Below are 12,648 nucleotides of genomic sequence, written 5' to 3'. Positions count from 1 at the left end.
TTAGTTTTTTTTAGTTTTTTAGCTTTTTGAGTTTTTTTTTCTTTTTAGTTTTTTTTGTAGTTTTTACCTTTTTTAGTTTTTTCTTCTTTTGTATTAGTGTGAAATAATTCAGACGTCATATGCGGACAAACACGACGTCACACCTGATCCACAGATCCACAGATCCACAGATCCACAGACAATTTATTTTTATATATATAGATAGATAGATAGATATATATATATATATATATATATATATATATATATATATATATATAATATATATATATATATATATATATATATATATTCACAGGTGGGACATAGGTGACACAACTACAATGGCGCGTAACTAATATGGCGCGTAACGACTTACGCGTGCGGGGGGGCTTGGGGGGGGGGCGCGAAGCGCCCCCACCAACTAGATTTTGGGTTGGCGCGAAGCGCCACCCCAACAGCTAAGTATATATATATATATATATATATATAGATATATATATATATATATATATCTATATATATAAAAATAAGTTGTGGATGGATGTGTGGATGGATGTGTCAGGTGACGTCACCTGAAAAAACTGGATCAGGTGACGTCAAAACTGAAAAAACTAAAAAAGCAAAAACTACAAAAAAAACTAAAAACTAATAAAAAAAATAAAAAAGCTAAAAAACCTAAAAAAACTAAAAAAAGGCAAAAACTACAAAAAAAACTAAAAAAAAACTGAAAAAACTAAAAAAAGGCAAAAACTACAAAAAAAAACTAAAAACTAATAAAAAAAGTAAAAAAGCTAAAAAACTAAAAAAACTAAAAAAACTAAAAAAAGGTAAAAAACTAAAAAAAAATAAAAAATAAAAAAAAAACTAAAAAAAAGGAAAAAACTGAAAAATAAGCTAAAATAAAGGTAAAAACCAATAAAAAAAACTTAAAAAAAAAAAAGGAAAAAACTAATAAATGACGACACTCAAAGAGAAAAAAAGGCAAAAACTAATAAATGACGACACTCAAAGAGAAAAAAAAGGCAAAAACTACAAAAAAAACTAAAAACTAATAAAAAAAATAAAAAAGCTAAAAAACTAAAAAAAACTAAAAAAAGGCAAAAACTACAAAAAAAACTAAAAACTAATAAAAAAGCTAAAAAACTAAAAAAACTAAAAAAAAAGGCAAAAACTACAAAAAACTAAAAACTAATAAAAAAAATAAAAAAGCTAAAAAACTAAAAAAACTAAAAAAACTAAAAAAAGGTAAAAAACTAAAAAACTAAAAACTAAAAAAAACTAAAAAAGGTAAAAACTAAAAGAACTAAAAAAGGAAAAAAATAAATGACGACACTCAAAGAGAAAGCGACCAGGACAAAAGGAATGTTCGATTAGCAATCAACAAAGCACCGGGACACAGGGAGTATAAAAAAAAGAAAAAAAAAGGAAAAAAATAAAGGAGAAAAACAAAACTAAAAAACGAATGTATATACAGACCGGTACACCGGGATACAAATGACGACCGGGACACAGGGAATATAAATGACGACCGGGACACAGGGACACAACTACAACGGGGACACCGGGGGAAACAGGGGGGATATAAATGACGACCGGGACAAAAAAACTAAAAAGAAAAAAAAACTAAAAACATAATAAAAAAACTAAAAAATCTAAAAATCTAAATAAGCTAAAAAAGAAAAAAAAAAGGAAAAAAATAAAGGAGAAAAACAAAACTAAAAAACGAATGTATATACAGACCGGGACACCGGGATACAAATGACGACCGGGACCCGGGACACAGGGAATATAAATGACGACCGGGACACAGGGACACAACTACAACGGGGACACCGGGGGAAACAGGGGGATGTAAATGACGACCGGGACACCGGGACAGGGAATGGTCGATTAGCAATCACCATCAACAAAGCTCAAGGCAATCATTAGAATCATGAGGTATAGATCTGAATACAGATTGTTTTCCCCATGACCATTATATGTTGCATGTTCAAGAGTCGGTAAACCTGACAATCTATTTATATGCAAAGACAATGGGACAGCAAAGAATGTTGTATATTCGCAAGTTTTACGTAGTTAAAACCATATATATATATCTATCTATATTCACAGGTGGGACATAGGGACACAACTACAATGGCGCGTAACTATTATGGCGCGTAACGACTTACGCGGCGGGGGGGCTTGGGGGGGGCGCGAAGCGCCCCCACCAACTAGGTGTTGGGGTGGCGCGAAGCGCCACCCCAACAGCTAGTATATATATATATGTATATATATATATATATATATATATATATATATATATATATATATATATATATATATATATTTTTAACTACGTAAAACTTGCGAATATACAACATTCTTTGCTGTCCCATTGTCTGTGCTAATAAATAGATTGTCAGGTTTACCGACTCTTGAACACGCAACATATAATGGTCCATGGGAAAACAATCCGTATTCAGATCTATACCTCATGATTCTAATGATTGCCTTGAGCTTTGTTGATGGTGATTGCTAATCGACCATTCCCTGTGTCACCATCGTCATTTATATATCCCCCTCTGCCCCCGGCGTCCCCTTTGTAGTTTTGCCCCTGTGTCCGGTCGTCCATTTATATTCCCTGTGTCCCGGTCGTCATTTGTGTCCCGGGTGTCCAGTCTGTGATCTCTCTTGAGTGTCCCGGGCGTCATTTATATTCCTTGTGTCCCGGTGTCCCGGTCGTCATTTATATCCCCCTGTGCCCCCGGGCGTCCCCGTTGTAGTTGTGTCCCTGTGTCCCGGTCGTCATTTATATTCCCTGTGTCCCGGTCGTCATTTGTATCCCGGTGTCCCGGTCTGTATATACATTCATTTTTTAGTTTTGTTTTTCTCCTTTATTGTTTTCCTTTTTTATTTTTTTTCTTTTTTAGTTTATTTAGATTTTTAGATTTTTAGTTTTTTTATTAGTTTTTAGTTTTTTTTTCTTTTAGTTTTTTTGTAGGTTTTACCTTTTTTTTAAGTTTTTTTAGTTTTTTTTTTACTTATGTCCTGTCGTCATTTATACTCCCTGTGTCCCGGTCGTTACCTTTGTTTAGGTTTTTTTATTTTTTTCTTTTTCTTTTTAGTTTTTATTTTAAGTTTTTATCTCTAGTTTTTTTTTATTTTTATTTATATTTTTTTAGTTTCCTTTTTCTCCTTTATTTTTCAGTTTTTTCCTTTTTTAGTTTTTTTTTCTTTTTTAGTTCTTTTAGTTTATACCTTTTTTAGTTTTTTTTAGTTTTTTTAGTTTTTTAGCTTTTTTTACTTTTTTTTATTAGTTTTTAGTTTATTTTATGGTTTTTTTCCTTTTTTTTAGTTTTTTTTTTAGTTTTTTACCTTTTTTTTAGTTTTTTTAGTTTTTAAGCTTTTTTAGATTTTTTTTTTTCTTTTTAGTTTTTTTTTTGTAGTTTTTACCTTCTTTAGATTTTTGCTTCTTTTATATTAATGCTAAGGCCAAAGTTCGAACCTGGAACCTCTTGAACTAGAACCTGGAACATAACGCCTTATCAACTCAGCTACATCGGCTTGAATACATTCGTTTTTGAATTGGTATATGATGAAATAATTCAGACGTCATATTATATGATGAAAAAATTTTTTGGTTTTTTTCCTTTTTTCTTTTTAGCTTTTTTATTGGTTTTTACCTTTTTTTTAGCTTTTTTAGTTTTTTTTTTCGTTTTTTCTTTTTAGTTTTTTTTGTAGTTTTTATCTTTTTTATTTTTTTTATTTTTATTCATATTTTTTTAGTTTTTTCTTTTTAGTTTTAGTTTTTTTTTTAGTTTTTTACCTTTTTTTAGTTTTTTTTAGTTTTTTAGTTTTTTAGCTTTTTTAGTTTTTTTATTAGTTTTTAGTTTTTTTTGTAGTTTTTGCCTTTTTTTAGTTTTTTCAGTTTTTTTAGTTTTTAGTTTTTTACCTTTTTTTTTAGTTTTTTTAGTTTTTTAGCTTTTATTTTTTTTCGTTTTAGTTTTTTTTGTAGTTTTTACCTTTTTTATTTTTTTTTTCTTCTTGTGTATTGGTGTGAAATAATTCAGACGTCATATGCGGACAAACGCGACGTCACTCGACAGACAGACATAACCCACAAACAACTTTTATATAAATATATATATATAATATATATATATATAATATATATATCTATATATATATATATATATATATATATATATATATATATTATATATACTTATATTTACTTATATTATATTTATATATATACTTATATTTACTATATATATTTATATATAGCTTATATATATATATATATATATATATATATATATATATTATATATATATATATATATAGATATATATATATATATATATGTTTTTAACTACTTAAAACTTGCGAATATACAACCTTCTTTGCTGTCCCATTGTCTATGCATATAAAAAGATTGTCAGGTTTACCAACTCTTGAACATGCAACATAAAATGATCCATGGGAAAACAATCCGTATTCAAATCTATACCTCATGATTCTAATGATTGCCCTTGAGCTTTATTGATTGTGATTGCTAATCGACCATTCCCTGTGTCACCGTCGTCATTTATATATCCCTCTGTTCCCCCCGGTGTCCCCGTTGGAGTTGTGTCCCTGTGTCCCGGTCGTCATTTATATTCCCTGTATCCCGGTCGTCATTTATATCCCGATGTCCCAGTCTGTGATTTCTCTTTAAGTGTCCCGGGCGTCATTTATATTCCTTGTGTCCCGGTGTCCCGGTCGTCATTTGTGTCCCGGTGTCTCGGTCTGTATTTACATTCGTTTTTGAATTGGTCTGTTTTTAGTTTTTAGTTTTTTACCTTTATTTAGTTTTTTTTAGTTATAACTCATGATTCTAATGATTGCCCTTGAGCTTCATTTATGGTGATTGCTAATCGAGCATTCCCTGTGTCCCCCGTCGTCATTTATATATCCCCCTGTGCCCCCCGGCGTCCCCGTTGTAGTTGTATCCCTGTGTCCCGGTCGCCATTTATATTCCCTGTGTCCCGGTCGTCATTTGTATCCCGGTGTCCCGGTCCTTATATACATCCATTTTTGAAATGGTATATGATGGAATAAAATTTTTTCTTTTTTTTTTTTTTTTCCTTTTTTGGTTTATTTTTTGGTTTTTACTTTTTATTAGTTTTTTTAGTTTTTTTTTTCTTTTTTTTTAATTTTATTTTTTTAGTTTTGTTTTTCTCCTTTATTTTTCATTTTTTTTTCCTTTTTTTATTTTTTCCTTTTTTAGTTTTTTTTAGTTTTTTAGCTTTTCTAGTTTTTTGTTAGTTTTTAGTTTTTTTTTCCTTTTAGTTTTCTTGTAGTTTTTACCTTTTTTTAGTTTTTTTTTAGTTTTTTTTAATTATGTCCTGGTCGTCATTTATACTCCCTGTGTCCCAGTCGTCATTTGTGTCCCGGTGCTTTGTTGATGGTGATTGCTAATCAAACATTCCTTGTGTCCCGGTCGCTTTCTCTTTGAGTGTCCCGGTCGTCATTTATATTCCCTATGTGCCGGTGTCCCGGTCGTTTTTTGTGTCCTGATGTCCCGGTCTGTAATTTCGTCAGTCGAAAACATGACGTCAGTCGACACACAAACATGACGTCACCCGACAGACCCACACACACACAGACAACTTATTTTTATATATATAGATAGATAGATAGATATAAACAAGTTGTATGTCCGTCATGTCTGTTAAAGAATGTCTGTTACGCCAGATTATATCTTCTATCTATATAAAAATAGGTTGTATGTATTTTTGTGTTGAGGGTTTTCATATGACGTCTGAAAAATAAAGAAGAATAAGAAAACTGAAACTAAAAATGTAAAACTGGGAATTGCATAAATATTTCAATATATTTTGACAAAGATTAAATTAATTAGAAAACCTTAAAACAGATGCTTCAAAAATTGAGGTTTATTTTAAATTGTTGAGCTTTAGCATGCTTGGCACGTAAAGAGGAATTTTGGGTTTAGATCTTAAAATGACAGAAGAAACAGCCGAGGAAACTGCTCAAATAGTTAATCCAAAGACAAATTTTAGTATAAATCCTATAATGGCAGAAGAAACAGACGAGGAATCTGCTCAAAGGGTTAATGCCAAAAGGCTTGCGGCTAAAGAACGCTAAACCGCGCAGTTAGATTAAAATCCACCTGGACAGCGAGAGTCGAAACGTATCAAAACTGAAAATGATAGCGATGATGATTGGGTTTTGGATTTTGACTTGGATAAGGTCATCAATGCCTACCAGATTTTAGTTAAAAAAACAAAGGTTCGGCGATATGTATTTCTTAGTGACGCTGAAAAATAAAGAAGAAAAAGAAAACTGAAAAAAGAAAAAAGGTAAAAAACTAAAAAAAACTGCAAAATAAAAAAAAAATAAAAAAAGAAAAAACCTAAAAAGAAAAACGTAAAAAAATTGTTGGAGTTTTAGCATGCTTTGCACGTAAAGATTTTTCCAAGTGTCAATGTTAGAATGAACATTGACAAATTGAAGAAAACAAATCAATAAAAAGAAGAAACTAAAAAAAGAAAAACTAAAAAAGAAAAACACTAAGAAAAGAAAAAAGTTAAAAAGAAAAAAAACTAAAAAAGAAACTGTATTTACATATATAAAAATAAATTGTATATATGCATGTTTGTTTGTTTGTGGGTTTGCATTTGACGTCATTATATGTATATAAGGCTTTGTATATGACGTCATTATAAGATGACACTACAGACCGAGACACAGGGATACAAATGATGAAAAGTGTCTGACGAAAGTCAGACACTTTTTATAGGTACATGTATAAACAGAATATTGTGGTTGCAGTCAATTTTCTTGAATTTTCAAATCTATATATTTTCTTCGATATTCAATCCAAAGGACCGTTTTTTCATATATAGGAATTTTAGAAAAGACAATTCTAATGGTGTGTTTTTTATTTCAATCTGACCCTTTCTTAGGAGCTATGGGCTATTTTACTTGTTTACTATGGGATATGATCGTCTCTTACTAGGTTCCTATCTACTGCTGCGACCCGGATACCTTAGAGAAGCGACTTTCAAAAGATGTTTGTCTCTAATTATCTTATCAATGGATCATTTCAGTTAGTAAGAGCTAGAAATTATTCTTTACTATAATCTCTTACTAGGTTGCTCGCAACCGCTGCAACCTGGATTTAAAATGAGGCATTAAATAGTTCTCAATGATTTTGCAGTACCCGTCTAGCTGGGTTGAAAAAAAGATGCCGTCGATGCACAATATCGGAGCTCGCGCAACTTATTTTTTTAAGCCAATATATTTTCCTTGTTATTCAAGCCGAGAAAGGCTAAGTTTCTTATATGGGGGTTTCAGACAAGACGGTTTTAATACTAGGCTAATTATTTTAATATGACACTTTTCAGAAGTTAACGGGTACTACATTTCTTGTTATTAGATAAAATAATATTTGATCTATTTCATAGATGTGACAGTAGTGGCGATTTTCTGATTCCAACTTTTGTAACAATCTCGTCTACTGAAATACCACTTATTCCAGCCGATACTTTTTCTCAACTTACATCCGAGATATCCAAATTTGATAGAACTTTAAAGTTGATGAAAGAAAAAGTCACGGTCTATGATCTGAATTATCTACTGCTCCCATATTTCAGTTCTAGCAAACTCGTTGAAAACCAAGCAACTATCGTCATTTCAAAAATCCCAATTGATGTAAACGATCTAATAAAGGGTAAGGATGATGTTACCAAAATCTTCGGTCATGAAGCTTTTCATACCGTCAAAGCCTCGGGCGATGTTCTTTTTCTTCGGATTGAAACTACTGCAGAAAAAGATCTTTTATGACACTACTTCTAGCGTGCTAACTAAATGTGACGGCAGACCTAAAGAATACAGATTCTTTGAAATTGTGAAAGGTGTAGGTAAAACTTCTGCTGTGGAGCTTTTTGCTGGTTGTGATGGTTTTGTTAATGCAAATAGGATTGGCAACTTGACCTAAATGACAGTCTTTCCAAGACGCTCTTGTGCTCACTGTTGTTTGCCAGTTTGGCTTAAAAATAGAATATGAAATTTTGCCAGTTTTTGAATATGTATGGCCTTGTTTTTTGGTTCCCATGTTTTTATAAGAGAAACACCCTGGCAAGGGATCCCAAAATTTGATAGCTACGGTGATACTACTTTTGCTTTCAGTCTTAAGTATCATTTCATTCAGGATGTTCTCAAAAAGATTCACTTGTCACTTGTGTGACGATGTATGATAGAGGTTGTCTTTTGTCAGCCTCTCATCGCAATCTCGTCACAAATGGTAACTTTCCGTTGTTCAAATATAAACAATGGTCATTTTTTAGTTTATTAATTTATTTGAGGGTAAAAACTTGAAAAAGCCCTTAGGCATAATACTCTTGACCAGAAATATTGCATTGGAACCCGACCAGAAGGATATCATTGGAAGTGGTACATTGTTCCACTCATTAAATTTATTAAGTTTAAACACTAAGTTTAAACTATCGATTCTTGCGTAAATGACATTAAAAAAAATGCCCGAAAAATATCATATATCATATGTGTGATAGTGCTTGCTTGAGGGTGGGTCAAACATTGAGTTTCATAGGATGTGAATTGAGAGAAAATAATACCAAAAAAGCAACAAAACACAGAATTCAATCGCATGTTTTGTGCTCCCATTTATTTATATTTCGAGCTAACTAAGATCATTCTCTAGGAAAACATCTCTAAACATTGTCTAAGAAGGAGAAGAAAGATTGTAGGTTTTTCTGATTCTCTGATATTACTAAAGTGTTCAAAAATTTTGACTCGCTGTGTATAATCCGAACTCGAACAGCAGATAATTGGGAATACTATGGTGTAGCCAAACTCATTCAAATATGAAAGTCAGGCAACAATAGACTATTATCGTTGCTTTTGAAGCTCTGATCCAACATGAAATAGAAAATAGAAAAATTAACGCATACAATAAATGAAACATAAAAGTAAATAATATGACAACCATAATATCTTTGTGTTTCTTTCAACATTGATCTATATATCTTGTAGCTATTAATTGATCTCAATGCTTTTCCGAGTTTAAACTCAAAGTTGTCCAAGTGTTGTTTGTTACCTAATATTTGAAAACACCCACCCAATTCTTGAAGGAATTTCAAAGCACTTTGTATGTCATGTCGAATTCTTCTTATTTTTGAAAAAAATTCAGGATCATATATGCCTACAATTTCTTTATCAAGATAATTTTGAAAAGTATCCAGTTCTGCTGAGCTATTACACTTGTTCAAGATTGTTTCGTTTTCTGTGGGATTAACTTTCTTATCTTTGGAAGGTGTAGTGGTAGTTTTAGAAGTAGATGTAGTAGTAGATGTAGTAGTCTGTGCAGCAGTCGGTGTTGTTGGTCGAGAAGGTGTGGCAGTTGGTATTATATTAGATACAGTAGTAGATAATGTAGTACGTAGTAGTTTAGTTGTAGGTGTGGTTGTAAATGTGCTAGTAGGTGTGGTAATGTTTGGAGTAGTAGTTTTGGCAGTTGGTTTAGCAGTGGATACAGTGTCAAATACCGTAGTCGGTTTAGTGCTTGGCTTAGGTTTTGTAGTAAGTGTAGTCATAGTAGTAGCAACCATTTTAGTAGGTGTTGTAAAATGTATGGTAGTAGATATGGTGGCAGGTGTGGTGATAGTCGTTGTAGTGGTAGGTGTATTCAATGTAGTAGTAAGCATGGCAGTAGGTGTGGTTCGATTTGTGGTAGTAGACATGGTAGTAGAGGTGGTGGTTGTTGTTGTAGTGGAAGGCTTAGTAGCTGGTCTAGTCGCGGTAGAAGCTGTAAATACAGTGTTGGATACAACAGCATTGAGTGTGGTAGTTGGTTTAGTTATTGTAGTAGGTGTAGTTGACGTAGTAGTAAGCACGGTCTTAGCTGTTTTAATAGATGTGGTAGTAGATGTGGTGGTAGGTTTGTTTGTAGTGAGTGTAGTGGTTGGTGGGGTAGTAGTGGTCGTAATAGTAGAAGGTATAGTAGTAGGCGCAATTGTAGAAGTGGTGGTGCGTGTAGCAGTCGGTGTAGTAGTTGTGGAAGTAGGTGTATTAGTAGATACAGTACTAGATACAGTAGTGGGTTTAGTTGTCGGTGTGGTAGGATTCGTAGTCAGTTTAGTAATTGGTGTACTCGATGTAGCAGCTATGTTAGTAGGTGAGATAGTAGATACAGTAGCAGATATAGTTGTATGTGTGATAGTAGAAGTAGTATTATGTAGGGCAGTCAGTGTAGTAGCTCTGCTAGTAGATAGAGTAGCAGATATTGTAGTAGGTGTAGTAGTAGAAGTAGTAGTTTGATTAGTTGTCGGTGTAGTCAGTACAGTAGCTCTTGTAGTATGTGTGGTAGTAGCTGCAATATTAGATGTAGTAGTGGGTTTAGTAGTCGGTGTACTAGTTGATGTGGTAATATGTGTGATAAGTTTGGTAGTTGGTTTAATAGTAGATGCAGTAGTAGATATAGCATTAGGTGTAGTAGTAGATGGAGTAGAAGGGGTAGTAGAAGTGTTAGTAGTCATTGTAATAGATTTGGTAGTAGTTATAGTCTTTGAAATTGCAGTAGATGCAGTAGTACGTATCGTAATAGATGTGGCAGTAGGTGTACTAGAAGATATAGTCGTCAATGTAGTCGGTTTAGTTGGTGTGGTATTAGGTATGGTAGTAAACACAGTAGTAGAGCTAGTAGCCGTTGTACTAGTTGGTGTGGTAGTATGCTTTTTTGTTGTTTGTTTTTTTTTCGTTCTATTGGTAGTAGATTTGTTGGTATGCTTTGTTTTCGTTTTTTTTGTTTTCGTCCTATTGGTAGATTTGGTAGTAGTTATGGTCTTTGAAATTGCAGTAGATGCAGTAGTACGTATCGTAATAGATGTGGTAGTAGGTGTACTAGAAGATATAGTCGTCAATGTAGTCGGTTTAGCTGGTGTGGTATTAGGTATGGTAGTAAATACAGTAGTAGAGTTAGTAGTCGTTGTACTAGTTGGTGTGGTAGTATGCTTTGTCGTTGTTTGTTTTATTTTCGTTCTAAGAATTTCTAAATCATTCTTGTTGCATAAATTCTGTTCAGTGTCAGGAAGGTTGTAACCTATGGTCAGTTGACATGTCACGAGACGTCCTGGATTACAATACTTTTCGTCTCTTAAATTTCGATAATTTTGATGTATTTCACAATGATTTAGACTTCCATCATCTTTACAGTGAGCATTTGAACACCTATCTACTTCAATTTCTCCTTCTGCATTCTTATGTTCAGATACCCAGAAATATTTTTTATTTATTGGCTCTAGTATTTTATCTACTTTTAATTGTTTCTGGAAATCATAGAGACCAGTCTTGGACTCGATATTTGCTGCAGCTGGGAGTCCCGGATCTCTTACATTTTGTATCGTTTTACACCAAGTTTTGGCAGCTTCATAATTTTCTACATTTGGTTTTTTTCCACTTTCACTTTTTATTTTATAAACATAACAAAAACAATACGGAATTTGTTTTCCTTTTTCTTCTACAATATATTGTATTGGTCTGGTTACAAATTCTTCACCATTTAAATATTTGCCACAAAAGCTTGCATTGTCTTCATAATAAGTAGCAAATACCGCATTCATAGAAATCAGGTTAAATAATAATAGTAATTTCATTATTATTAATATATTAGAAAATAGGTATTTAATATTAAATAGATAATAACTATAAAGTTTTGTGCCAAGTTGATTGAATCGAAAAAAAAAAAAACTCATTATAAATTTTTAAGTGATATAAAACTATTATTCAAATGACACAGTTTTTTTTGCAGTTTTCATAATAACCTTAACGATTTGGAACTGAAAACAAAAATGAAATCTATCTTGAATATTTTCTTCTGTAGCATTTTCTAATCTATATATATATTTTATATATATATTAAAATAAGTTGTGCGTCTGTTATGTCCTTTACACTATGTCCGTCACAGCAGATTGTATCTTCTATCTATATAAAAATAAGTTGTATGTATTTTTGTGTTGAGGGTTTCCATATGACGTCTGAAAAATGAAGAAGAAAAAGAAAACTGAAACTAAAAATGTAAAAACTGGGAATTGCATCAATATTTCAACATTTTGACAATAGATTAAAGTAATTCGAAGACCTTAAAACAGGTACTTAAAATTTGAGGTTTATTATAAACTAGCTGTTGGGGTGGCACTTCGCGACACCCCAACACCTAGTTGGTGGGCGAGCTTCTTGAGCCTTATATACTTATAATGCCGTCATATGCAAATTCTCTTTTTACAAACAAAAAAACATGCATACATACAACTCATTTTATATAGATAGATAGATAGATAGATACACTACAAATTAACTGCGTAAAACTTGCGAATATACAACATTCTTCGCTGTCCAGCTGTCGCTGCATATAAATAGATTGTCAGGTTTACCGACCCTCGAACAGGCAACGTACAATTGTCCATGGGAAAAACAATCAGTATTAAGATCTATACAACATTTTTCTAATGATTGACCTTGAGCTTTGTTGATGGTGATTGCAAATGCTAATCGAAATGGAAATTGCAATCTTTTAAATTGAAAAGGCAGATCCGTTGGAATCATGGCAATTGAAAGCATTTAAAATATAATTGTCTTCATCCTGCCGAATCATTAGTCTA

At 32.2% G+C, this 12,648-nt stretch overlaps 2 protein-coding genes across 3 annotated transcripts in view; one reads left to right on the top strand and one right to left on the bottom strand.

The window, feature by feature from the left end:
* The window catches only part of LOC136027606 (histamine H1 receptor-like), a 196,157-nt gene that overhangs the window by 144,243 nt on the left and 39,266 nt on the right, over positions 1–12,648 (top strand). The window lies entirely within an intron of this gene.
* Positions 4,359–11,635, bottom strand: LOC136027601 (mucin-2-like). The gene has a single exon (XM_065705010.1). It carries the CDS (start codon positions 11,607–11,609, stop codon positions 8,850–8,852), a length of 2,760 nt encoding a protein of 919 aa, XP_065561082.1. The 5' UTR covers positions 11,610–11,635; the 3' UTR covers positions 4,359–8,849.

Source organism: Artemia franciscana, chromosome 1, assembly GCF_032884065.1.
Source record: "Artemia franciscana chromosome 1, ASM3288406v1, whole genome shotgun sequence".
NCBI lineage: Eukaryota > Metazoa > Arthropoda > Branchiopoda > Anostraca > Artemiidae > Artemia > Artemia franciscana.
Note: the sequence above shows the minus strand (reverse complement) of the source record. Positions and strands in the feature narration are given on the sequence as shown.